Source organism: Dendropsophus ebraccatus, chromosome 2, assembly GCF_027789765.1.
Source record: "Dendropsophus ebraccatus isolate aDenEbr1 chromosome 2, aDenEbr1.pat, whole genome shotgun sequence".
Classification (NCBI taxonomy): Eukaryota; Metazoa; Chordata; class Amphibia; order Anura; family Hylidae; genus Dendropsophus; species Dendropsophus ebraccatus.
This window is the reverse complement of record NC_091455.1, coordinates 56,103,248-56,130,984: the sequence shown is the minus strand read 5'-3', so window position 1 is coordinate 56,130,984 and position 27,737 is coordinate 56,103,248. Positions and strand designations below refer to the sequence as shown.

At 42.3% G+C, this 27,737-nt stretch overlaps 1 protein-coding gene across 2 annotated transcripts in view; it reads left to right on the top strand.

Annotated features, from left to right (window-relative positions):
* Positions 1 to 1,100: 1,100 nt before the first annotated feature.
* XKR4 (XK related 4) overlaps positions 1,101 to 27,737 on the top strand; it is a 239,584-nt gene continuing 212,947 nt past the window's right edge. Inside the window, exon 1 of one of the 2 annotated variants that reach the window (XM_069957572.1) lies at positions 1,101 to 1,824. In XM_069957572.1, coding sequence (XP_069813673.1) covers positions 1,136 to 1,824 — 689 coding nt within the window. In that variant the 5' untranslated portion in view covers positions 1,101 to 1,135. Of the gene's footprint in view, positions 1,825 to 17,126; positions 17,143 to 27,737 lie in introns of those variants that run through there. The other variant, XM_069957574.1, reaches the window with a different exon arrangement.

Here is a 27,737-nt window from a genome sequence, read left to right as displayed (position 1 = left end):
AGCGTAGGGACCCGTGTGGACCAGAGGACCTGCGCGGTGGTACACGGGGCAATATGGCTTGATCAATTCATATACAGACACTCTGGTGTTGATTTTTAATATAGGCCTAGCGGCATTAGTATCAGCCATAGACGGGATGTGCAGCCGTTCCATTCTCTCCAGTTCATATATATTACATTGCTGTATCCTATAGTATATATATATATATTACATTGCTGTGTTCTATAGCTGTGTCCTATAGTATATATATATTACATTGCTGTGTCCTATAGCATATATATTGCATTGCTGTGTCCTATACTATACATATTACATTGCTTTGTCCTTTAGTACATATATATTACATTGCTGTGTCCTATAGCATATATATTACATTGCTGTGTCCTATAGCATATATATATATTACATTGCTGTGTCCTATAGCATATATATATATTACATTGCTGTGTCCTATAGCATATATATATTACATTGCTGTGTCCTATAGCATATATATTACATTGCTGTGTCCTATAGCATATATATTACATTGCTGTGTCCTATAGTACATATATATTACATTGCTGTGTCCTATACCATATATATTACATTGCTGTGTCCTATAGCATATATATATTACATTGCTGTGTCCTATAGATGAATGTCATAGTGAATGCCCAGAGTGTCCTCTAGGGGGCGCTGAATGTCACGCTGGCTGCGGAGCGTCCTATAGGGGATGCTGTGAGTCCTATAGCGGATGCTGAGCGTCCTCCGGGGGACGCTGTGAGTGGCGGGCGCCTCCCGCTTTGTGGTCGGTCTATCCTCGGTTCACCCCTCTCCCCGCCTTGCTGCATCCCTCCTCCTCCCGCTGGTGACAGGGGAGGCAGAGGAGAGGGATGACCTCATCCCATCATCCGCCGGTGTGAGGCGGGGGGCTGCAGGGTGAGGTTGGCTCTGCACGCAGACAGGCGGCGCTCTCGGCGGGCCGGCCCCCGGGAGGAGGAGGAGGCGGTGGGGGCGGCCGGCGGGCCGGGGAGGGGCGGAGGCCAGCGCCGCTGCTGCTGTCACATAATAAAGGAGGGATCTGCCGCTCCGCTCCCGGTACTCTCACTAATACATTTTTGATTCTTTTTTTATTTTTTTCCGTCTCCCCATCATGGCGGCCAAGTCGGACGGGATGCTGAAGATGAAGAAGAGCGACGTCGCCTTCACCCCGCTGCAGAACTCCGACCACTCGGGCTCGGTGCAGGGCTTGGCGTCGGGCTCCCAGCCGGGCTCCGGTGCCGGGGATGGGGGCTGCTCGGACGGCGGCTCCCGGTGCTGCTGCAGTAGCAGAGTGGCGGCGGGCGGCGGGGGGTCCCCGGGGCTGTGCCTGCGCCTGGCCCGGGAGCAGCGCCGGTACTCGGTGTGGGATTGCCTGTGGATCCTGGCCGCGGTGGCCGTGTACTTCGCCGATGTGGGCAGCGACATCTGGCTGTCCGTGGACTACTACGTGCGGGGCCAGCGCTGGTGGTTCGGGCTGACGCTGTTCTTCGTGCTGCTCGGCTCGCTCTCCGTGCAGGTCTTCAGCTTCAGGTGGTTCGTGCACGACTTCAGCACCGAGAACAGCGCCCAGTGCTCCCCGGTGGACGCCAAGACGGGGACCGCGGCAGCGCCGGGAGAGGCGGACGTGCGACCTTCTACCCCGCAGAGACAGGCGTCTACGGCCAGCAACAAGCCCGGGAACCCGGCCACCGGGAGCAGCCCCGCCACCCGGGCCCACAGCACCCGCTCCGCGTCCTGCTCCTTCTGCATCTGGCTCCTGCAGTCACTCATCCATATCCTGCAGCTAGGACAGCTCTGGAGGTGAGAACCGCGTGTGTGTGTACACCGCCCTATGGGGATGTGCCCTCTATATGGGGGTCTATAGTATATACACATGTGCTCAGCCCTGTATATGGGGGTCTATAGTGTATACATGTGCTCAGCCCTGTATATGGGGTCTATAGTATATACACATGTGCTCAGCCCTGTATATGGGGGTCTATAGTGTATACATGTGCTCAGCCCTGTATATGGGGTCTATAGTATATACACATGTGCTCAGCCCTGTATATGGGGGTCTATAGTGTATACATATGCTCAGCCCTGTATATGGGGTCTATAGTATATACACATGTGCTCAGCCCTCTATATGGGGGTCTATAGTATATACACATGTGCTCAGCCCTGTATATGGTGGTCTATAGTATATACACATGTGCTCAGCCCTGTATATGGGTGTCTATAGTATATACACATGTGCTCAGCCCTGTATATGGGGGTCTATAGTATACACATGTGCTCAGACCTGTATATGGGGGTCTATAGCATATACACATGTGCTCAGCCCTGTATATGGGGGTCTATAGTATATACACATGTGCTCAGCCCTGTATATGGGGGTCTATAGTATACACATATGCTCAGCCCTGTATATGGGGTCTATAGTATATACACATGTGCTCAGCCCTGTATATGGGGGTCTATAGTATACACATGTGCTCAGCCCTGTATATGGGGGTCTATAGTATACACATGTGCTCAGCCCTGTATATGGGGTCTATAGTATATACACATGTGCTCAGCCCTGTATATGGGGGTCTATAGTATATACACATGTGCTCAGCCCTGTATATGGGGGTCTATAGTATATACACATGTGCTCAGCCCTGTATATGGGGGTCTATAGTGTATACATGTGCTCAGCCCTGTATATGGGGTCTATGGTATATACACATGTGCTCAGCCCTGTATATGGGGTCTATAGTATATACACATGTGCTCAGCCCTGTATATGGGGTCTATAGTATATACACATGTGCTCAGCCCTGTATATGGGGGTCTATAGTGTATACATGTGCTCAGCCCTGTATATGGGGGTCTATAGTATATACACATGTGCTCAGCCCTGTATATGGGGTCTATAGTATATACACATGTGCTCAGCCCTGTATATGGGGGTCTATAGTGTATACATGTGCTCAGCCCTGTATATGGGGTCTATAGTGTATACATGTGCTCAGCCCTGTATATGGGGGTCTATAGTATATACACATGTGCTCAGCCCTGTATATGGGGGTCTATAGTATACACATGTGCTCAGCCCTGTATGTGGGGGTCTATAGTATATACACATGTGCTCAGCCCTGTATATGGGGGTCTATAGTATACACATGTGCTCAGCCCTGTATATGGGGGTCTATAGTATACACATGTGCTCAGCCCTGTATATGGGGGTCTATAGTATACACATGTGCTCAGCCCTGTATATGGGGGTCTATAGTATATACACATGTGCTCAGCCCTGTATATGGGGGTCTATAGTATACACATGTGCTCAGCCCTGTATATGGAGGTCTATAGTATATACACATGTGCTCAGCCCTGTATATGGGGGTCTATAGTATACACATGTGCTCAGCCCTGTATATGGGGGTCTACAGTGTATACATGTGCTCAGCCCTGTATATGGGGGTCTATAGTGTATACACATGTGCTCAGCCCTGTATATGGGGTCTACAGTGTATACATGTGCTCAGCCCTGTATATGGGGGTCTATAGTATACACATGTGCTCAGCTCTGTATGTGGGGGTCTACAGTGTACACATGTTCTCAGCCGTGTATATGGGGGTCTATAGTATATACATGTTCTCAGCCCTGTATATGGGGGGGCTGTGTCTATAAAACCTACAGTGTAAACATGTGCTTAACCCTGTATATGGGGGGGGGTCTATATACCTACAGTATACACAACCCTGTATACTGAGGTTTATAGAACATATACACATGCCCAGCCCTGTATATGGGGGGGGGGGGAACTACAGTATACACATGTACTCAGCCCTGTATATAGTTGTCTATAGAACCTACATCGTACACATGTGGTCAGCCATGTATATGATGGTCTATAGAACCTACAGTATATGCATGTGTTCAGTCCTGTATATGGGGTGTCTATAGATGCTACAGCATACTCATTTACTCAGACCGGTATATATTTTGGGTCTATAGAACCTACACAGTACACCTGCTCAGCCGTGTATATGGGGGAGGGGGTGTCTATGGAACCTACAGTAGAGTATACACATGTGCTCAGCACTGCATATTGGCTTCTATAGACCTTACAGTATACACGTGCTCAGCCATGTATATGGGGGTCTATAGGACTTACAGTATACACATGTGCTCAGCACTGCATATTGGCTTCTATAGACCTTACAGTATACACGTGCTCAGCCATGTATATGGGGTGTCTATAGGACCTACAGTATACACATGTACTCAGTTATGTATATGGACGTCTATAGATCTCGCAGTATACACGTATTCAGTCCTGTATATGGGTGTCTTTAAATCCTACAGTATACACATGTACTCAGTCATGTATATGGGGGTCTATAGGACCTACAGTATACACATGTACTCAGTTATGTACATGTATTCAGTCCTGTATATGGGGTGTCTTTAAATCCTACAGTATACACATGTGCATGTGATTAGTCCTGTATATGGGAGTCTATAGAACCTACAGTATACACATGTTCTCAGCCCTGAATATATGGGAGTCTATAGAACCTACACTATACACATGTGTTCAGCCATGTATATGGGGGTCAATAGATCTCACAGTATACACATGTTCCGCCCTGTATATGGGGGTTTATAGATCCTACAGGAAACATGTGTTCAGCCCTGTATATGGGGTTCTATAGAACCTACATTGTACCCTTGTGCTCAGCCCTATATATGTGGAGCTGTATCTATAGACACGTGCCAGCTCTGTACATGGGGGGAGGGGGTCTATAGAGCCTACACACATGTACTAAGCTAGGGAGGTCTATAGAACCTACAGTATACTCTTGCACTCAGCCCTGTATATGGGGGTTTACACAGGTGCTCACCCATGTATATAGGTGCTCAGCCCAATATGTTGTCATCTCTTTATATGGGGTCTATAGAACGTATACTTATATCTGTAGGTTCTGTAATGTGCCATTTACAGGGGTGAACAAATGTCTATAGAATCTATAGGCCTTCATATAAATCTAAGAACATATTGTCTATATGATTTAGAGATCCAGTTACAGGGATGAGAACATGTCTATAGGTTCTCTAGGTCCCAGAGGTGAGCCAAGCATCTGTATGTTCTATACATCCCTGTATATAGACATGAGCATGTGTATAGGTTCTAAAGTTATGTGCCAACCCTTGTAAATAGGGGTCTATAGAACCTACATTTGCACATATGTGTGTGTGTGTGTGTGTGTGTGTGTATATATATATAGTGGGGTATCTATAGAACCTACAGTATACATGTGTGCCCACACCTGTATATGAGGGTTTATCGGACCTATAGACATGTGATCTTTATGTTTATGGTAGAAACTCTAGACATGTGCCCACTCCTGTGTATAGGAAGGGGGTCTGTAGAACCTATAGACAAGTGCTGTTACCCCTGTGTATAGGGAGCGGGTATGTAGAACCTAAAGACTAGTGCTTTTACCTCTGTGTATGGGTCGGGGTCTTTAGAAACTATAGACAAGTTCTGTCACCTCTGTGTTTGGAGGTCTGTTAAACCTATAGACAGGTGCTCTTACCTCTGTGTATGGGGGAGGGGGGTCTGTGAACCTATAGACAACTACACTCACCTCTGTTTGGAGGTCTGTAGAAGCTATAGACATGTGCTCTCACCCCCTGTGTATGGGGGAAGGGTCTGTTGAACCTATAGACATGTGCTCTCACCCCCTGTGTATGGGGGAAGGGTCTGTATAACCTATAGACATGTGCTCTCACCTCTGTGTATGGGGGAAGGGTCTGTAGAACCTATAGACATGTGCTCTCACCTTTGTGTATGGGGGAAGGGTCTGTAGAAGCTATAGACATGTGCTCTCACCTCTGTGTATGGGGGAAGGGTCTGTAGAACCTATAGACATGTGCTCTCACCTCTGTGTATGGGGGAGGGGTCTGTAGAACCTATAGACATGTGCTCTCACCTCTGTGTATGGGGAAAGGGTCTGTAGAACCTATAGACATGTGCTCTCACCTCTGTGTATGGGGGAAGGGTCTGTAGAACCTATAGACATGTGCTCTCACCTCTGTGTATGGGGGAAGGGTCTGTAGAAGCTATAGACATGTGCTCTCACCCCCTGTGTATGGGGGAAGGGTCTGTAGAACCTATAGACAAGTGCTCTCGCCCTCTGTGTATGGGGGAAGGGTCTGTAGAACCTATAGACAAGTGCTCTCTCCCTCTGTGTTTGGAGGTCTGTAGAACCTATAGACAAGTGCTCTCGCCCTCTGTGTTTGGAGGTCTGTAGAACCTGTACACACATGCTCAGATTTATATGCGGGTCTGTAGAATTTATTCACATGTACTCCTGTACGTAGGGGTCTCTAGTAGCCATAGATGTTCTCACCAATCTATATAAGCAGTCTATAGAACCTATAGTATACACATGTGCACATGTGGATTATTGGGGGGCCTTTCTGTCAGCACATGAGGTAACAAGGACACTGGAAGGGCCCTAACTTTACAATGTAAACTGATAGGTGCAGGGGAGGGATAGGAGTTATCCATCTACACCCTACACTCTATAGGGTCAGCTAGGTGGTCGATACACTCATCTCATTGTGTATTATCAAACCATGTTCCTCCTAAATGATGAAGTTTATACTATAAAGTTATAGCTCTAAACGTGGAGTTTCCCTTTAAGTACACTGCTACTTCTGTTTTATTGAGTGTGTGTACAGTGACTGGCGTTGGGATGTGATGATGGACAGGATTGTTCTATAGGTTATTTCAGCAGCCATCTGTCCTTGCACCCATAGTACTACTTCTTCCCATCATTGTCCAGCAGCCCCTATATACTGGGACTACAGGTGACATCATGAGGCGAGTCCAGTCACTTGTAGACACGTGACAGGGCCATGTAAGCCTCGATAGTCTCTGTTACATTGTGTCTGTAGGCTACTCCTGTGACTATCATGGCTCCTATAGTATGAAGCGGTGTACATGGTTGTGCCTCTCTGCCGGGTACACCGGGGGTTGCCTGGACTATGACATCTGGTTTGTATATTCGGCATTGAGGATACTTGTCATATCCAGGGACTCCATAGAAATCATTGGCCGTAGCTTTACTCTTTCTAAGGATGCCGCTTTCGAGAGCCACTAGGCTTCAGCTGGCATCAGCTTTACAACTGTAAAGAGAATAGGAGCCCTGCTGTGTCTGCTTAACGTCAAATTATCTCTGAATACACTGAAGGACTGCAGCTACCGGCCTGTGATTTACAGGCGCTGGGACACGATGTGCCACCGTCCGCATCCACCTGATCACACAGGTGATCCTATTGTCCTGATCCTATGTATCATCAGCTATGTATGTGCCTGGGATTCCACACGTCTCCTATAGCAGATGCTCTCTCACCTTTACAATGAATGACGTTATCTTAGAAGTCTGTGCTGTATCACAAGAACTCTTCACCCATGCCGTATACATCATCACATTATAAGATATTAGTCATGTGATTTATTTAAAGGGAACCTGTCACCATGAAAAGTCTGTTTTCCATCTTATAGAATAGGATGAGGTAAGCAGACAGATCTAGTTTTGTGTGAACAGATTCCTGCAAGAAGTCCAGGGGTGGTCTCATCTAAAGATTGACACTCTTTCAGGGAGAAACATTCATACAGAGATGGCTGTCAGTCACTACTGAAACGACTAAGCCCAGAATGAGCAAATTAATAAAATACAAGGTTACTGGAAGACATTATATGTACAACAGGACTGTGTTGTGCCGTTCCTGTTTTTCCGCTTGAATATTAATAAATTGACAACTGGGTGTCACCTTTTCCCACTTTCTTGTTAAGGGGGCGTCAGCTTTGATTGGACAATGTTGGACAGTGTAGGGACACGCCCCCAACTTGTAACTGTTCAATTTATTTTTAAATATCCAAGAGGAATAACAGAGGAACTCCACATCCCAGGACTGGGGAGAAAGGTTCCACATCCCAGGACTGGGGACAAAGGTTCCACATCCCAGGACTGGGGACAACTAGTTTTTCTCCAGGAGAAAGATGGACTCTTTAGTTGGGATGAGTATTATATCTGACTTGTCTTACAGTGTTTCTATATTATGTTATATTCTATTATCATCAGAATTATAACACTGCTATTGGTCTCTAGATACCATATGCCCGGTGCTATAGACATCTGGTGAGGTGTCATGCTAAATATTGATAATGTATATAACAGGTGTATGACCAGGCAAGTAAATTATAATGACATGCATCAAGGTGGTAATTCCAACCTGAAAATATCACCTATAGACAGGATGGGGGACCAAAAAACTAATTGGTGGTGGTGGTGGTGGTGGTCTGACAGTAGAGTCCCCCACCAGTCAAATTCAAAATTATCCCCAAAATGTGTGTCATCAGCTCTATCTTTATTATGGGGTCTGATGTGCCTCTGTGCCAACAATCCCTGGCAGATTCACTTTATTCTACTTGGATTAAAGTCCCAAATATTCTTCTCTTGACTGGCTATAGATAGATAGAGAAACAAAGATACAAAAGGTCACAGCGGAGTCAGGATTCTGGTCAATAATCAGACCTTTATCACAAGGTGCAACATTTTGGCACCATTGGCCTTTGTCATGCATACTTACCAACAAATGTACCCATGTACTATGCTTATTCAGCTTGATAGTGCCAACTCTGTAAGTTATTTTCCATACAGTGTATATCACTGTATCCTCTTTTCTCTCCTGTTGTTTCCAGCGTTAAAAATAGGAGCTATAGGCTGAAGGAATACAGAGCAGATCCCTTTAAGATAAGTGGACAGAAAGTAAAGAGTTAAAATGCCCATATAAAGAGGGTGAGGCGACATATGTACACGATCATATGACTTGAGATCATTATCATTGTATGTTTTGTGGTGATTGCTGCTTTTTATTTTTATATCTTTCCTTTGGATAATATCCTGTGGCTGTTTGTATGTGTATTGTTTATTTTATGTCTATTAGATTGATGGTTTTTGGATTTCCGGTCTATTGATTGGTGATATCTCTCTCGCTATTGCTTTATTGCTTTATTCTCTGTATGACCGACGTCTCACAAAAATTTGGGACCTTTTGATGCCACAACACTCACACTATATATGCTGTATATGCTTTGTTCTACAATTTACTTATATTGAATTACATTGCATAGAATCCACAGCTTATACAGTGCGTGTAAATCTAACCTAAAACCAAGCCATAACTGCACTCAATAGATGTAATGGAGACCAATGATGTATTTCTGTGGTGTTCGTGCGCTATAAGTGACTGTAGAGTATCCCTGTCAGTGACTCTGCTGGAAATATATGGGATTGTCAGCCATTATATGTGCATTGCTCCGGCTTCGCCTCAATACTTTGAGTTTATTTACTATTCTGTAGGCTTTTTAATGCACAGTGTGAAAGATGGTGAATTACAGACGTGCGAGCGCCTTGTGCCGCATACAGATTAATCTATTGATCTATATGCCGGATGCTCAATGCTTGTGATTGTACTGAACGATACACATTTTCCTTATAAATAGTTTTACATGACAGGCTTTCATCTCAGGAAGTGAGGTCAAGCTGTAGGAAGAAAAAGTACCCAGGCTCCATGTATTACCGCTATACTTGATCTTGACTTATCAAATGGGGCTAGAGATGCCGTTCCTGAAGAACTGGAGTGGCTGGAGATGGAGTTTTTCCACTCCAGTAAAGATGTGTGTGTGTGTGTGTGTGTGTGTATATATATATATATATATATACACACTGTATATGCATTTTTTTTATATTATTGTTTACACTAAAGTATCATTTTAGGAAAACAGTATAGTAATAATACAAAGTAAAAGAAACAGAACGGGGTTCGCTTTATGCACATAAAGGTTAGGCATTTCAAGTGACTCTTCAGAATTAAAATGGGTTGTATGTACGGAAGGCGTAGCAGTATTTCTGGTTATAACATTTATCACCAGTTTTCTCCTCAGCAGTTGTCAGTTTTCCCTGAACTTAGTGGGTGTAGACTAGCTGCTACAATGCTCCCCATACACTGCACACATGTATAAGAAGGTATCCTGCTCCCCTATATCACAGCAGCATGATGGAGGACATTATAGAACCGTACTGAGATGGTAAGGCTGGGTTCACACTACGTTTGTGTTTTGATGTGTTTTTTTTATTACTGAAATCAAGGAAAAAACTGATCCAAATGGATGCACACAAATATTTTTTACAGAAACGGATGAAAAAAATGTAGTGTGAATCCAATCCCTAGGTAGGATATAACACTTATTTCTCACAGGATATGACAATCTGCAGCCAAATCTCTCTGTCGCTATTCAGCAGCTTCCTCACCCCCTCCCCTTTTAATAGAACATGGGCAGCATTTAACTGGATCTCTCTGATTTTGGGGAAGCGGATGGAAGTGACTCATAAGTGGAGAAAGAGGCAATGTTTCTAATAACCATACTGTTGCAAAGTTTCCCATTCCCGATAAATGCATCTTTGTGCCTGACAAGGTCTCCCCAGCATTCCAGTCTTCTAGACGTTTGAGGCCTGACCTACAGCCGGAGGGGTTTTCAGAGAAGTTTAAAGGAGCATTCCATAGACATTCACATTATATTTATAGGACATGTCATAAATGCCTTGCATACAAATCCTCCATATATATGATGTGGCAACCTATATCAATGTATGTATGTGAGTATCTCCACCCAGGCTCTTGCAGCTGCAGCTATTGTCAGCTTCCAGGGCCCTAGTATATACCATGGAGTATACCATAACTACGTACTGACCCACCACACCACCAGAGGGCAATAGTTTATAGTGGACTTTGTCATTTGCCACTGGTGTGTTTCTTATGAGTGGACTCTGCATGCATGTGTGTGTATATCTATCTATCTATTATATATATATATATATATATATATATATATATATATATATATATATACATAATATATATATATATACACACAGCGTGGTCCAAAAGTAGGTGGACAGTATGTGTAATAGAGTTATGAAGGGGGAGATTTATCAAACATGGTGTAAAGTTAAACTGGCTCAGTTGCCCCTAGCAACCAATCAGATTCCACCTTTCATTTTCCAAAGAGTCTGTGAGGAATGAAAAGTGGAATCTGATTGGTTGCTAGGGGCAACTGAGCCAGTTTCACTTTACACCATGTTTGATAAATCTCCCTATTACATGTACTGTCCACCTACTTTTGGGCCACTCTGTGTATATAGATTCGGTTTGATACTCTACAGTTGTCCTTTGTCTATTTTTGCTACGAAAAAGTCTAGTAGCCCTTTAAGTTTCATCTCAGCCTTCTGCTTTGCTCTACATTTTAATGCAGAATCTATACTAGCTGCAATCCATCTGTGTATTGTACAGTATATAGCCCTGTTTGTCATCCCAGTCTGGCCGCAGCCCTGACAAATCATCTCAGTGCACCTAGTTAAGAGATGTCTTTTTTTAGCCAGCATCCCAAGAAGCAGACGCAGATAAATGTACGATATGGAGGCTTTATATGAAATGTAAATAGCACTCTAGGAATATGGCTGGCTAGCCAACCACATCATGATAATAGCCGAGTTTTCCCCTGACACGGTGCATATACTTGCCTGTACTCCAAAACTCATTAACATAGCTTCTGAAAAGAGCCGTATACATAATAGCATCAAAAATCATCCGTAATTCGCTCATGCAAAATAAAGCTTCTGCTATTCTTTTCCAATCTTAGCAATTACCACAGATAAGCGAAACAATTATAGGGAAACAAACATATCCTGGATGAAAGCTGCGTATAGGAAAAAGGCATGCCTCTCATTCACCCGCATGGAGGGGAAAGTTTTCCTACCTGGAGATCATAAGTTCTCAGAATCGGGGATACAAGAAAAAATTATTGCAGATTGCACCAAATTGTTCAAGATGTTGTCCGTGGCATGATGAACTCTATTTGGTGACATTTTGGCTTCATTTTGCTTTGTAAATCTGCATGAGGGGGTTGCTCCCCAGAAGAAACTGTGCAAAACTTTATTGTAGATAAATGGATAAACCAACAATGATTTTTTTCATAAATGGCACAACACAGTTGATAGTTGCAGGACGCACTAGGTGGCACAGTATGTTTGGTGGCTGCAGGTCACAGCTGGTGGTAAAGTGCATTTTTTTTATTGCAGTTGTGGTAAAATATGCTTGCAGGTTACACTTGGTGGTACAGTGTGCTTGGTGGTTGCAGATCACACTTGGTGATACAACACAGTTGGTGCTTGCAGGTTACACTTGGTGGTACAGTATGCTTGGTGCTTGCCGATCACACTTGGTGGTACAGTATGCTTGGTGCTTGCCGATTACACTTGGAGGGACAGTATGCTTGGTGCTTGCAGATTACACTGTGTGGTACAGCACAGTTGATGGTTGTACATCACACTTGGTGCTATAGTATGTTTGGTGGTTGCAGATCACACTTGGTGGTATAGTATGCTCGGTGGTTGCAGATCACACTTGGTGGTACAGTATGCTCGGTGGTTGCAGATCACACTTGGTGGTGCAGCACAGTTGGTGCTTGCATGTTACACTTGGTGGTACAGTATGCTTGGTGGTTGCAGATCACACTTGGTGATACAGCACAGTTGGTGGTTGCAGGTTACTTTCCGTACAGTATGCTTGGTGGTTGCAGGTTACACTTGGTGGTTGCAAATAAACTTGGTAACACAGTTTCCGCATGGTCCTTGACCATGGCTGGGACAGTTTTATTCTCCAACAGGTCCACCATGTTTTAGTTGACCCAAAGTGACTCTTGATCTTTAAGTTTCCTACGGTATCTCTGTGGGTCTCTGAGAGGCATTAGAATCTGGGAGAACCCCATGCAGAGTTGATTCCAGTCACTGCATATAAGGATTGTAGAGCGCGGTTAAGTTGGTGTCTGACTTGTGTGGTATTGGGCACAGAATTAAAGGTACAGAGCACTAGACCAGCATTGTGGCCCCTTTATTTTGCATAGTAGATGTAGCTGCTACCCTACTGATGTGGCTCCCAAGCCCCAAATCCCTACATGTAAGTCACCAGACAGGGATTTTAAGCTGGAGGGATACTGTATTGTTTCCTCTGGTCAAGGAGGCCTCATCCCTGGCTGATACTAGATGCTGTATCCTCAGTCACCTATGGTAATAGCGCCATGAGCTCAGTCTTATGGGGAAACTTCAGCCTACAATGATTGCTGTCTGGATAATAACACGTCTTGTTACAGTATTGCTGGCCTCAGCAGGATTTCTAGTCAATGAGTAGACTCATATATCCCTGCTGCAGACTCTGTTATCGGTACAGATCAATTTCTCAATGTGTCTGTCCTACCGCCCATTATGTAGGATGGTGATTTATACATGTAACATTAGTTTTCACGTCCCATGCATGTGAATCTACCAAATAATCCGGAACATCCACAAACTATAAACTGTCGGATCCGTCCATTACCTGGATAAGAGGCGACATAAAGGTTGTTTTTTTTTAATGTGTATTTTTATTGCACTTAAATATCCAAATGATTAAGTACGGCTCTCAAGTCAAGTAAAAAAAAATCTTTCGTGTAAGGACTTTACTATGCATATCTGACCTTTCCAGCTCCAATCTGCAGCAGAAGTTTTCCCTTTTGAAAACAGTTGAATTAATTTGTAAAAGAAGAGTCATTTTTCACCGGTGGCATTTCACCCCCAGCTATCCATTACATAGGCAGCTTTATCTAAATGGCTCAAGGACCCGGGCGTTTAAAGTACAGAATACACATAGCTATTTATACAGCATAGAAAATAAATGGTCGTCTCTCTTTCCGACTGTTCTGTAAACACAGAATATAATAGGTAATGTTCAGCGAGTGTCTGATTGTATACTACCTTACCTCCCGACATGGAAAATCAGCTGTGATTGACCGCAACGGTGTGTGATCACTGTGATTCCAGCCCTGCTCCACTGAACGCTTTATCCAAAAGCCACAGACTCCTAGGAAAAGAGAGATAATGGAACAGTAAAGTCAATGGTAGCACAGGGGATTGTGCCCTGAAGGGCTATTCTGAGTTAAAGTTACGTATCACTTATCCTTAAAGTGTCACTGTCGTTCTAACTTTTAAAATCTAAATCAACAGTAGATCTGATATAAAGCAAGTTTACAATTTCCAATCATTATTTATTTATTTTTTAGTTATCGTGGAGAACACGGCACTTCCTGTTTTCTGACTGTGTTATTCTCAAAGAGTTAAAAAACAGTCCCAGGCCATGCGAGCGTGCACAGAGAGAAGGCAGTCATGTGATTGACAGATATATATTGAGCCGTGACTCTGTACTGGCCAGAATTCTTGTGGTTAGTTTTTTTTTTTTTTTAACTAGCACAAGTCAGAAAATCTGCCTTCTGGAGGCTGGACCTGGACAAAAAAAAAGAATGTATATTGCAAGCTTGCTTTATTTCACATCTACTGTTCATTTACATTCTTAAAGTTATCACGACAGTGACACTTTAAAGGTCCCCATACACCTTGAGCTGGGTTCACACTACGTATATTTGAGGCTGTATGTTTGAGGCTGTATAGCAACCAAAACAAGGAGTGGATTGAAAACACAGAAAGGCTATGTTCACATAATGTTGTAATTGAGTGGATGGCCGTCATTTAATGGCAAATATTTGCTGTTATTTTAAAACAACGGCTGTTGTATTGAAATAATGGCAGTTATTTACCGTTATATGACGGCCATCCACTCAATTTCAACATTGTGTGAACAGATCCTTTCTGGGTTTTCAATCCACTCCTGGTTTTGGTTGCTATGAGGACCTGACATGAGGACCAAATACAGCCTGAAATATACATAGTGTGAACCCAGTATACGTTCATCAGCAGGTTTGGCCATCGGTATGATCCTGAATCATCCACCATCAGATGATGTTGGTTGAGATAGTGGTCAGACGTGGTGGAAAGTCACTGCCCGACCCCTTTGTTCTCAGAGAGTTAAGCTTCCCCATAGAACACACAGGACTGCTCCCTCCAGAGTGGGTCTGTGAATGAGCAGGGAGATGTGTGTGGGCGCTGCAACTTCATTCATTGCCTATGGAGCAGCTGAAGGTAGTCAGCTACAGCGCCCGGCTACCTTCAGCAGCTCCCATAGTGAATGACTGAGCAGATTTGCAACTCGTCACTCCATTCATAACAGGCTCAGGGCCCTGTTCTAAAATCAGAGGCAGGTCCCAGTGGTTAGACCCTTTGTCATCTGACCCTTATCCCTTATCCTGTGAATAGAGGTTAAGTGCTTTAATTCTGAATAACACCTTAAAGGGAATATGTCTTCAGAAAATGACCTATTGCTAAATGACCTATTGAATGGGCTCCTTCACACTCCCATAGGACCACCCTTCACCAATGAATGGATCTGTGTATTTGCAGAGGGCTACGGACAGCCTAAATAAAAAAATGTTTTTACTGAACATATTTTTTCCCGCATATTTTTTCTGTGTTTAAAAATAATCCTTAAAACGTATGGTTTTCATTCTGACTACTAAGCCTAATAATAAGCTGCGACTCCTTATCCTGTAGAGGATGGATTTCGCAGGATGTTGCAGGATTACAATAAAGGTAGCACCTAAAGATAATAACTGTTCTACAATTAACAATAGGTGATAGTCACAGCTCTCCTCCTCCCCTATGCACAGGTCACAGAGCATGCCTAGGTACCTCCTCTGTTCTTATGGTCCATGGCTGCTGTAATGCATATTTTTTAATGCCCAAACAATATGGCTGTCGCCATAACCATGTACAAAAAATAAAAATAGACATGTGCTTTATGTGTGCTGTTTGGTTACCTGCATGTTACAGCTGATTTTTGTGCTAATACACACAGTGCAGTAAATTGCTACCTTAAAGGAGCTGTCTAGGGTGAACAACCCCATCTGTCTGAAGGGACTCCCTGGTGATGAGCTGGCCGGCTAGTATTGCTGTTGCACTGAAATGATCCATCCATATAATGCATGGTCAAGTCTGGCCCTGGCTATTACATAGGAAGGTCACTCAGGGGACCTTCCTCTATTACATCCATGTGCCCTAATAGGTCAAGTGGAAAAGGGTTGTCTAAAGCAGGCAATTCCTTTAACTACGGTATTAGAAGATATTCTCTCTCTCCCAGCTGCAAGGTAATAGGGGTTACAGTTGTAATCAGACAATGTAAAGGTAATAGGGCTGCGTTATAATTACAGTATGTCCCCTTTAATTATTAGCGATAGGTTTTTTGGTTATGAATAAAATTTGCACACAAAAAAAAAAAAATAGCCAAGTATTTTATTTTCCCTTTTATACGGTGTATTATAATATGAGTTCAGGATCCGACTCTTGTCTCTTAAACGTAATTTTCTTTGACAAAATTCTCCTATTTTGTGTATCCTTTATTCCCAGCCGTCTTATGTAGCAATTATGTAAATGGAACTTATTATATTTTACATTTTTTTCTTTTACAGGGCTAACCTACTAAATTGGATATTTGCTTTAAATCTGGAATATGTAAGGGGCAGTAATAGTTTTCTATGGGGAGAGATGCCTCGTCTTATTCCTTGCCTACTGAAGCAGACACAACCCTTGGGGTTCATTGGAGCATAGCGCCTGTCAGTAATCATCCTGAAACATACATATATTTTGACAGATCCATAGTAATGCTTCTTTGCCTTTTTAGCAAATCTAATTTATTTTTTTTGTTAGCGAGAAACAAAAAAAAAATTGTGTACGTTGGATGGAATTTGTCATAATGTTATGGTAGGGGAATCTCATTTCATTGCTCTGTATTGTTAGACACAGTTTTACACGGTGTAACATATTCATTTCAGTAGGCTGTAAGACTGAATATCCTTTTTGGGCTGATCAGTCACCACATGGCACATACACAGGGGAGGCATTGAAGTGTAGCGTATTGGAAAATGCAAAGCATGCCGCTTATTTCATTGTGTTTTCCTGCTGTAGCTTCCATTATACCGTGGCACAGACGAAGGTCACCAGATCCTAGCAAAAATGGCTATCGTGCAATGGAGGAGACCAAAGAGGGCTGCACCATTATTCATGACGAGACTCTGGAATATTAATTCAGTGAGATACAGCATTCATGACCCGTACCTTTATGAAGCAGGAATTCATTGGGAATTCTTTTGAATATGAAGCGTCCTCCATTGCATGTTATAGGAAGTAATCCGTGGAAGCTTTGAACAATTCTTTTATTTCTATCTCTCTCAGTCTCAGCCTGTGTGCGGCTGTCTGCGCTCTCCAGGGTGCTGACTGCTCTAAAATTTAAAAATTGGCTTCTTGGTAAAAACTATGGGGGAGATTTATCAAACATGGTGTAAAGTGAAGCTGGCTCAGTTACCCCTAGCAACCAATCAGATTCCACCTTTCATTTTCCAAAGAGACTGTGAGGAATGAAAAGTGAAATCTGACTAGGGGCAACTGAGGCAGTTTCACTTTACACCATTTTTGATAAATCTCCCCCTATATATGTTGTGTACTGTAACGTCATTGGTAGAGATGGGCAAACTTGCTGTAAGTTCAGGTTCACGTGAACCCGATCACTCTACATTTGAACCCTGCAGCCTAGAGAAGATGGATGCAGCCCTAGAGAATTCAATGGCAATTGATTAAGTTTGCACAAACCCAAACTTACCCAAAGTTCACTAATCCCTAGTCATAGGATAAACTTAAATGAATTAAAGGGAGATGTCTGGTCAGCCAATTGGCAGAGGAGGGTCACCGCTGTGCACAGTGATTGGCTGAACTGTGTGTCAGTGACACTAGGAGGCGACGCTTATATCAAAGGTTTTATGCTGAGCACATTTTTTTTATATATATTTAAAAATAATCCTGAGAGTTTGTGATTTGCATTCTAACCACTGAGCCTAATAATAAGCTGAGACTTCCTATCCTGTAGAGAACACTTCTCAGCAGTCTCCTCCTTATCATTACAAGCAGGATTACAATAAAGGTAACACATAAAGGTTCTACCGTTAACAATAGGTGATAGTCACAGCTCCCCTCCTTTTCCTCTGCACAGGTCACAGAGCATGCCTAGATAACTCCTCTGTTCCCATGGTCCATGTGGCTGCTGTAAAGCATATTTTATATTCTTATATACATATATTTAATGCCCAAACAAGATGGCCATCTCCATAACCATGCACATAAAATAGAATAAAACATATAGATTAAAAAAGATAACAAGCAGCCTCCATTACATGTTATAGGAAGTAATAGGCTGAAGCTTTGTACGTTTGGTTTTTTTTTCTGTCTCTGTCTCAGCCTGTGAGCTGCTGTCTGCGCTCTCCAGGGTGCTGACTGCTCTAAAATGTAAAAAAAAAATATATATATATATATATATATATATATATGTTGTGTACTGTAACATAATAGGTGGAGATGGGCATACTTACTGTAAGTTTGGGTTTGCGTGAACCCGATCACTCTATATTTGAATCCTGCAGCCTGTCAGTGAGGACCTGGTGAGTGTTGGTGGAGGATCAATAAAGTGGGGATTGCTTTTTATCTAGTTTTTATTCATTTATACCACTGGATAAAACCTTTAAATAGAGGTAAAAAAAAACTTTAGAAAATAAGAAGCTACCTGTAAATTCTGTGTTTCAGATATCCTGAATATAGCTCCTATAGAATTCTATCAGACTGATACACAAGGCATGCTGTTTTTTTGCATTGCATACTATGGAGCTATTTCCACTAGAAGAACGGCCTCTAGGATGTACTGGGGTTTTTCATGGGACTCCTGGCGGTCTGTGCACATGAACCTAATGTAGAAAGGATTCTTTATGTACTACCTATATGGGGCGTCTTTCTGAAATTATTTAGACCTTAGACCTCATACACACATTTAGTGATTTTTTTTTTTTTAGGTCCGCATATAGGCCGCTATTTTTACTCCGTGAAAAATGGCAGTAAATGCATCCATAGTGCATACCTATCCGCACAAAATCTTAAATTGGTAAAACAAAAGCACTAGCTTGCTTAGATTCGATCTGTGTTTTTCACACGTTATGGATGTGACAATCGTGCCATTTGTGAAAAACACGGATCCCATAGACTTCTATTGGAAATCCGTACCACACTCACAATCCACACTAGCACATGTCCTATTTTTTCATGGAATGGATTGTGGATCCGTAAAAAAGCAGACTAGAAATCATTCAGATATAGGTTGATCTGTGCTTTTGGATCTGCAATCATGGACGTGCGGGACGTGTGAATAAGGCCTAAGTACAGTATAATATGCAGATAGAAAAGAAATAATTAGGCCAACTAAAGTTTGAAAATTTACCTTTTATTTTGTTCAACTAAGAATAATTTAAAGATTTACTGTCACTTAAAAAAAAAATAATAATTTGACATGTCACCAAAACGTTAAAAATGTTTAGCAGCCAGAACGTTATTGCCCAGACCCTCACCGATCCCTGGTCCCTACACAGGAAAAGCTCATGGACGTGTGCTCACCTCCGAAGTCCTCCGTTCACCTAATTTAAGGCTTCGTAGTATTATAATGAAGCCTATCTGCTGCAGTGAGATGGATTGAGCGGCAAGCTGGGGAGTGAAGCACACAACCACGCTCTTCTCTCAGCTATATCCAGATATTGTGGGGATTATTTTTAGTTGACAGCAACCTGGTTTTAATGATGTTCAAACTCCTTTTGTCAAAGCATTTTAAATGCTATTAAATGATACACCTACCTGCTTTAGTAAAAGTTGACAAGGGGAATAGAAACACCCAGTCAACCTATTCATAAACTTCTAGGAGATATAACAAAGCAGTGGTGCAAGGGTTAAAAAATCCTCCCAAAATATTATTACAAGGTAAATACTGATTTGCTTATGCAGATGTGTCGGGGGGCAGACAGGTTTCATTCTTATCAAGCACTCTTATTCGTCTCTAAGTCCATACATATCCCCTCTGCACTCTTTATATACAATGCACAGTCAGTCCTATGCAGTCATGTACTATTGTTCTCTAACAGCAATGCCACAAGTGTGGTTAGTAAATAACCCATTCACTATTCCATAGAACATAAAACACTGGATTTTCAGTGCATTTTGCTCAAACACAGTACAATATTGCAAATGACACATTTGAAGAATATAAAAAAAATCACAAAAGTGGTATTGGCATAGCATTGACATTGCTTTTCTGAGCCATCTATAAACTTGTAAAGGTTGAATTGCTATTTATAATGAAACAATTCTCCTATTGATACACTGGATTATCCTTGGCTTACCTGTGCAGCTGTATCATTGAGCTTTCTCAGGAGTTTATGGGTACAGTTATTTCATCTGTTACCAGGAGCATCTACTTTCATACTTACAATCACTGTAAGTTCTCTAGCCTGCTGTCTGTAGAATCTGGGAGCTGTACAGAGACATACTGTAGGGGTCTGTTTTTGAAGTGATAGGTAAACTTTAAAGGGGTACTCCAGAGAAAATAAATGTTTTTAACCCTTTAAGGACGGGGCCAATTTTTGCATTTTCGGTTTTTCCTCCTTGTGCATAAAAGGCCATAGCACTTGCATTTTTCCACCTAGAGACCCACATGACCCCTTATTTTTTGCGTCACTAATTGTACTTTGTAATGACAGGCTGAATTTTTGCATAAAGTACACTGCGAAACCAGAAAAAAATTCAAAGTGTGGTGAAATTGAACAAAAAAACCGCATTTCTTTTATTTGGGGGGACTGTGTTTTTACGCCATTCGCCCTGGGGTAAAACTGACTTGTTATGCATATTCCTCAAGTCGTTACGATTAAAACGATAAATAACATGTATAACTTTTCTTTTATCTGATGGCCGGTAAAAAATTCAAACCATTGTTAACAAATATACGTTCCTTAAAATCGCTCTATTCCCAGGCTTATAGCGCTTTTATCCTTTGGTCTATGGGGCTGTGTGAGGTGTCATTTTTTGCGCCGTGATGTGTTCTTTCTATCGGTACCTTGATTGCGCATCCGACTTTTTGATCGCTTTTTATTACATTTTTTTCTAGATTTGATGCAACCAAAAATGCGCAATTTTGCACTTTGGGATTTTTTTTGGGCTTGAGCTGTTTACCGTGCGAGATCAGGAATGTGATTAATTAATAGTTTGGGCGATTACGCACGCGGTGATAGCAAACATGTTTATTTATTTACTTTTATTTAAAACCTGGGAAAAGGGGGGTGATTCAGACTTTTATTGGGGGAGGGGGCTTTTTAGGGGAGGGGGCTTTTTACTAATAACAATACTGGGGGACTTCTAGTATATACACTTTGATCTCTCATTGAGATCTTTGCTGTATACTTATACAGCAAAGATCAATGAGATCGGCACTCGTTTGCTTTCGGCTGCTGCAGCCAAAAACAAATGAGTGCTGAGCCGGGGACGGCGCCATCTTGGAGCGGTCCCCGGCTGGCAGCAGGTACAGAGATCTCTCCTCCGGGACAACGTCTCACCCACTAGACACCAGGGATAAGCTGCGTTCGGTAATCATGTTTGACAGCTGCATCTGATTACTGTATTAGCGGCCATGGCGATCGGACCGTGCCCGCTAATACCTGCGGTCCCGGGCTACAAGGGGCACCCGGAACCGCGGCAGTTCATAGCAGGGTTGCCGCGCACCCCCGCTCTGAACACCTCTTACGTCATGCGTCCTTAAGAGGTTAAATCAACTGGTGTCAAAATCCTACAGACCTGTAAATGACTTCTATAAAAAATTTCAAGTCTTCCAGTACTTATCAGCTGCTGTATGTCCTGCAGGAAGTGGTGTATTCTTTCCAGTCTGACAGTGTTGCCTCTACTGCAAGCTACAGCGGTGACCTCATCCAGTTTCTCCCTCTGTCTTTGGGCTTAGCAAGTATACGGGTGACATCACTTATGCGCAGCAACACTTGGGGTCTTCTTGTGGCCGGAGGCATAATGCTGCCTATGGCCAGAAGTGTGATTAACAGGGTCAGGAGCCAATGATTCCTGGCCATGTCCAACACAGTGCTGTATGCACTTCTCCTTGCCCTGTGCTGACTGTAAAGCATACAGAATTTCAGACCTGTTAGGAGTTCTGGACGCCCCCATAGGGTCCTATGGGACATCCGTGCCAGAGTTCAGAACAATTAGAGGACATGTCTTATAGTTTCAGGGCCTATTTTTTGGCACAGAAACACTTCAGGAAAAATCCTAAAGGGTGCCTGTACCCCATAGAACCCTATACCCCTAGGATATCTATCCGTATTTCATATCAGGATAATCATTCCTGACATGTGAAGGGGGCCTGAAAATCCATAGAAAACTTCTCCTGCTTTGGCCACTTCCTGTCATGGACAGCAGAAAGGTGGCAGCAGAGAGAACTTTGTCAAACTGGAAAGAATACACCACTTCCTGCAGAGCATACAGCAGCTGATAAGTAGAGGGAAGCTTGAGATATGCTAAATAATTAATAGATGTATGTATCCTTCAGGTACCAGTTGATTTTAAAAAAATGTAATTTATTTCTGGAGTACCCCTTTAAAACATAGGCTTATCCTTGCTGAGCATTAATTATAGTAATAAGTCTCCTTTTACTATGAATAATGAATTGTTAGAGCAGCAGCAGTTACAATGTGTCTATCTGACACCCAGAACAAACATATCTCCAAAAACATTTCCTACTATCTCAGTTAAAGACAGTTACAGCGATAGACACAATGACCCACATTTCATGGGAACACACGATAACCCTTCATTGCAGGGGAAAGAATATACAGTGAATAATATCAGAGATAATTCATTAGAGAAAATCCTCATCTATTTATCCTGAAGGGATTCTTAAAAAGCAGATGGCTTTGATAAGTCACATGATGGTGGCGGCTTCTTGAATCCTTCTTACAGACTGGAAACTCTTGACTTTTCCTCTTGAGGAATTGGTTCAACAAATGACAATAACACAATAGATGGGGAAGCCAGTGACCTCTAACCCATTGTTCAGGAAGACAAGGCTTGCCGGCCATTGACCAGTCAATTTTCATTAGAACATAGGACAGTGTGTATTTCTTGTACTGTGGTACTACTTGTAAATGATTTTTCTACAAGTTGGAAAATACTGGAGAGGGTGCGGGGAGTAAATGCCAGAGGGGTGCCACAATGACTCGGACGCTGTTTTTAAATACAGGGCTCAGGTAGGTGACTAGAAGGAAAGGAAAAGACACCCTGTCCCTGCTATGGAGACAGCGGCTTTCTCGTTGACACCTGTTAGGTGGGTGTTACATGTTTTACCTTGGGATCCATAAGCTCTGACGTATATCTCGAAGCCTTCAAATGATATTTGGTGAACAAATGGGAATAACATATAGTGTGCTCTCTTAGCTTTCCTGTAGACCATTTTTCTTTATGTATAAAGAAGAGTAAAAATGGACATTCACTGTAAGTTTTTCTTGCAAAAATGACGGCTTCTTGCCCTTTATGTGAAGGTTGTGGCAGTTGCATATTAGCAGGCAGTGTCCATGTCTGTCTGTCCTGGAGGCGGGCCAGATTAGGCAATAACCAAGAGCGACTCTAGCCTATCAGGTCATGAGGCTGGGTGTCAGCTGACTGGGCATCCACTCCGAGCTCTGGAAGGCTGTGGATGTGCTCATACCCCCTGGTGCCCTCCTGTACCGCCCCTTCCTCTCTCGCAGGTACAAGAGGTAATAGTGATCTAAAATATCATAAAATTTATTAAAAGAATTATGCCAGCGACACAGCGCGTTTCGAGACCAGTCTGGTCTCTTTATCAAGTGTCTAATACCATAATAATACAAAGGCACATACATATCAAGAAAAATAAAAATAAAATTTAAGGGTGTAATGATGTAAGCAGTGGTGGTTCCACCCTTAAATTTTTTTTTCTTTATAAATATATATATATATATATATATATGTGCCTTTGTATTATTAGACACTTGATAAAGAGACCGGACCGGTCTCGAAACGCGTTGTGTCGCTGGCATAATTCTTTTAATACATTTTATGATATTTTATATCACTATTACCTCTTGGACCTGCTCCTGTTTTACCCGCCTTGGAGTGGAGGAGGATACTGATTAAAAGCATATGGTCACCTATAGATTTTTTTTCAAGTATAAGTTCCCAGTATGTCCCTGTCCGGAAGTTTGTTGTCAGAGGTCAATAACCCATTCCCAGACCTCTGTTGGATATTTAGATGCGTTTTTCTATACATATACAGAAGACTACAAATAGACCACAGACTTCACATACACATCCAGTACTACCACCACCATCTTATACTAAAATAGACTGTATATGCTCAGTCATCTGTGAATGTCACCAAAGTGTGCGTTAACCATTTGCATTGCATAGCATTTGCATTAATATTGTAACACCTATTATCCTATATAACATCTATTGACTGGAAAATGTGTGATAAATAAATGTAAATCGGTATGCTTCCACAATATGCACGCCGCATACTAATAATGCAGCAAGATGTATCAGCCATACCACATGAGCACGTTAACTAGTCACCCTCCTAAAAGGCTAATGGGACCAGCATACAAGTCAGCAGTGATTTACCAAGGAAATTGTGAATGCATAAACATAATATTATTCATGTTGACATGCGTGCCACTGCTGCTAGGTTCATTGCAAGTTGTAAGATCTTACGCTTTTGCACAAGCAATGCCTCGGGGCTCCTAGATGGTGCTGGAAGAACTGCTAGCCTCAAAAGCTATCAATCCTGTTCTGGACGGAGTAAGTTGATGAGCGAGTATCAGGGAGTCTTCTCCACAGACAGGCAGTGCTCAGAAGTGAATTCACCATCTGTTCACCATGTAATGCCCTAGAAAGGAAAAACGTCAGGAGTTTGACCTTCCTGTTCTAGGCTGGGCTCACACTACGTATATTTCAGTCAGTATTGTGGTCCTCATATTGCAACCAAAACCAGGAGTGGATTGAAAACACAGAAAGGATCTGTTCACACAATTTTGATATTGAGTGGATGGCCGCAATATAATGGCAAATTTATCACAATTATCAATTTATCACAACTCCTCTTTGTATGACCAGGAAGAATATAATCAAAATAAGAACCAATGATCAGTATTCACCAATACCTTACATACAATCTGAGGCTGGGTTCACACACAGTATATTTTAGTCAGGATTTGGTCAGTATTTTGCAACCCCAACCAGGAGTGAATTGAAAACACAGAAAGGATCTGTTCACACAATGATGAAATTGAGTGGATGGCCACCATATAACAGTAAATAATTGCCATAATTTCAATATAACAGCCGGTGTTTGTAAATAACAGCAAATATTTGCCATTATATTGCGGCCATCCACTCAATTGTGTGAACAGATCCTTTCTGTGTTTTCAATCCACTCCTGGTTTTGGTTGCAATATGAGGACTACAATACTTACTGAAAGATACGTAGTGTGAGCCCAGCCTAGAACAGGAAGGTCAAACTCCTGGCCTTCTAGCTGTGGCAAAACTACAATTCCCATCATGCCTGGACAGCCAAAGCTAAAGCTTTGGGTGTCCAGGCATGATGTGAATTGTAGTATTGCCAAAGCTGGCCTCAAGTTTAGCCCCCCTAGACATGCCTAAAGCTTTGATTGTTTGGAATCTGCGTGTTCAGATATCTACCAGTCACTAGATGGAAGAAGTGCTCAGATGAGCGCTTCACTCGCTGGCTCACTGCTTTTCCCATCTCGTTAAGTAAAATGGCCATCAAAACTAAAGGTTCTGTTAGATGGGATGATGGGTGTGAGATCAGTTTTTATTTACTGAGCAGCTGGGCTGATTTGTTCCCTTAAAGGGGTTATCCTGCGAAAATCTATTTCTTTCAAATCAACTGGTTTTAGGAAGTTATATAGATTTGGTAATTTAAACCTATTTAAAAATCTCAAGTCTTCCCATAATTATCAGCTGCTGTATGTCCTGCAGGATATGTTGTTTTCTTTCCAGTCTCACACAGTGCTCTCTGCTGCCACGTCTGTCTGAGACAGGAACTGTCCAGAACAGCAGCAAATTCTCATATGAAACCTCTCCTGCTCTGGACAGTTTCTGTCTTCGACAGAGATGTCAGCAAAGAGCACGGTGTCAGACCAGAAAGAATATACCACTTCCTGTAGAACATACAGCAGCTGATAAGTATGGGAATATTTGAGAATTTTAAATAGAAGTAAGGTCCAAATTTGTATAACTGTATGAATGCTTATTTGTCCATTTATTGGCCCATGTAAAAGAGCCTTTACAATAAAGTGTAACGAGACAGGGAGGACAGCAATTCAGGGAGTGAAGCACTAAGCCGAGCGCTTCTCCCTATCTCTTACCAGTTTTTTTAAATTACAGTAATGTTTCAAAATCCACCAATTAGCAATATACAGACAAGGCAGTTTTGCCGATAGGTAGTTGCCGTATTGATTCCCCCAATTGGCAGTTATGGTTAGTAGAAAAGAGAAAGTATACAGTATATAGAGATTGTGGTGTAGCAATCACATTGCATGCCAAATATTCCCTGACTAGTGACTGTAAATCCAGCGACCATTACTGCTGGCTCTATAGTTAATTATGTCCCCAGAAAGGATACAATTACGGGCTGATAGATGACGGAAATGTCGCTTTTTGGCAAGGTGAATTTATTTTTTTTTAAATGAGACCTGAGTGGTAAATAAAAGAGAGAAATATTGTGGATGTCAGCATTGTGCCCCGAAGTAGATTGTAAAAATGGCATTAATCTTGTTATGCAAATCCTGCTCATTTTATGATTTCAGGGAACCTGACTAGTAGAAGATCTTTAGTTGCATATGCAAGTCTGTCCTATCAGTATCACTTTGAGATGTAATATTTAAAGGAAATCTGATTGCTTAAAGGGGTTTTCTGGGGACGGAAAATATTTTATAGTTGGGTTGCAGCATGTTAAATGTAAATTCATGCTGAAGTGTCTCAGTCTTCCTTAGCTGCCACCCCGATTGTTCCTGGTCTCCATTAGGATGTGTTTACACTGAGTAATATATATCCCGCCTACCTCAAGTAACATAAGTGGAATTCTGCCTATAATACTCAGTGCGAACATACCCTTAGTCACCACTGTTTCCTGGTTCCTGTGATGAGTTGTCCTCACATGATATGACCTACCTATCACCAGCTGCAGCGGCTTCCTGTCTCAGTCAGTGATTGGCCGAACGGGCAGTTCTTGTTCATTCAACACGGAAAGTGGAGACTGGCTATGTGAATGTCAGCTGTAGGGGATCAGGGTAGGAGAGTATGAATTCCTTTTTATGTTTAACGCAGTCCCAATCAAATATAAAAAAAATCTTTTCCCATTTAACCCCTTTAACGCTTCTAGGGTTTGGCTGATATCTTGCAAAACAAAAACTTTTTAGTATTTTGCAGTATTTTCACCTGGGCCCTAACGTTTTGAAACCAGATGATCTGATTTAGGCTATGTTGACACAACGTAAGTTTCCTATTAATCACCGCCGTTGTTGTCGATTTGCAACAACGCCCGTGATTAATAGGAAACTTATATTGTGCTGCCGTCTATGGAATCACGGCCGGAGTGTATACACATAGGGGGAGATTTGTCAAACATGGTGAAACTGGCTCAGTTGCTCCTAGCAGATTCCACCTTTCATTACATAATAATGGAAGAGATTTATCAAACTGGTGTAAAGTAGAACTGGCCTAGT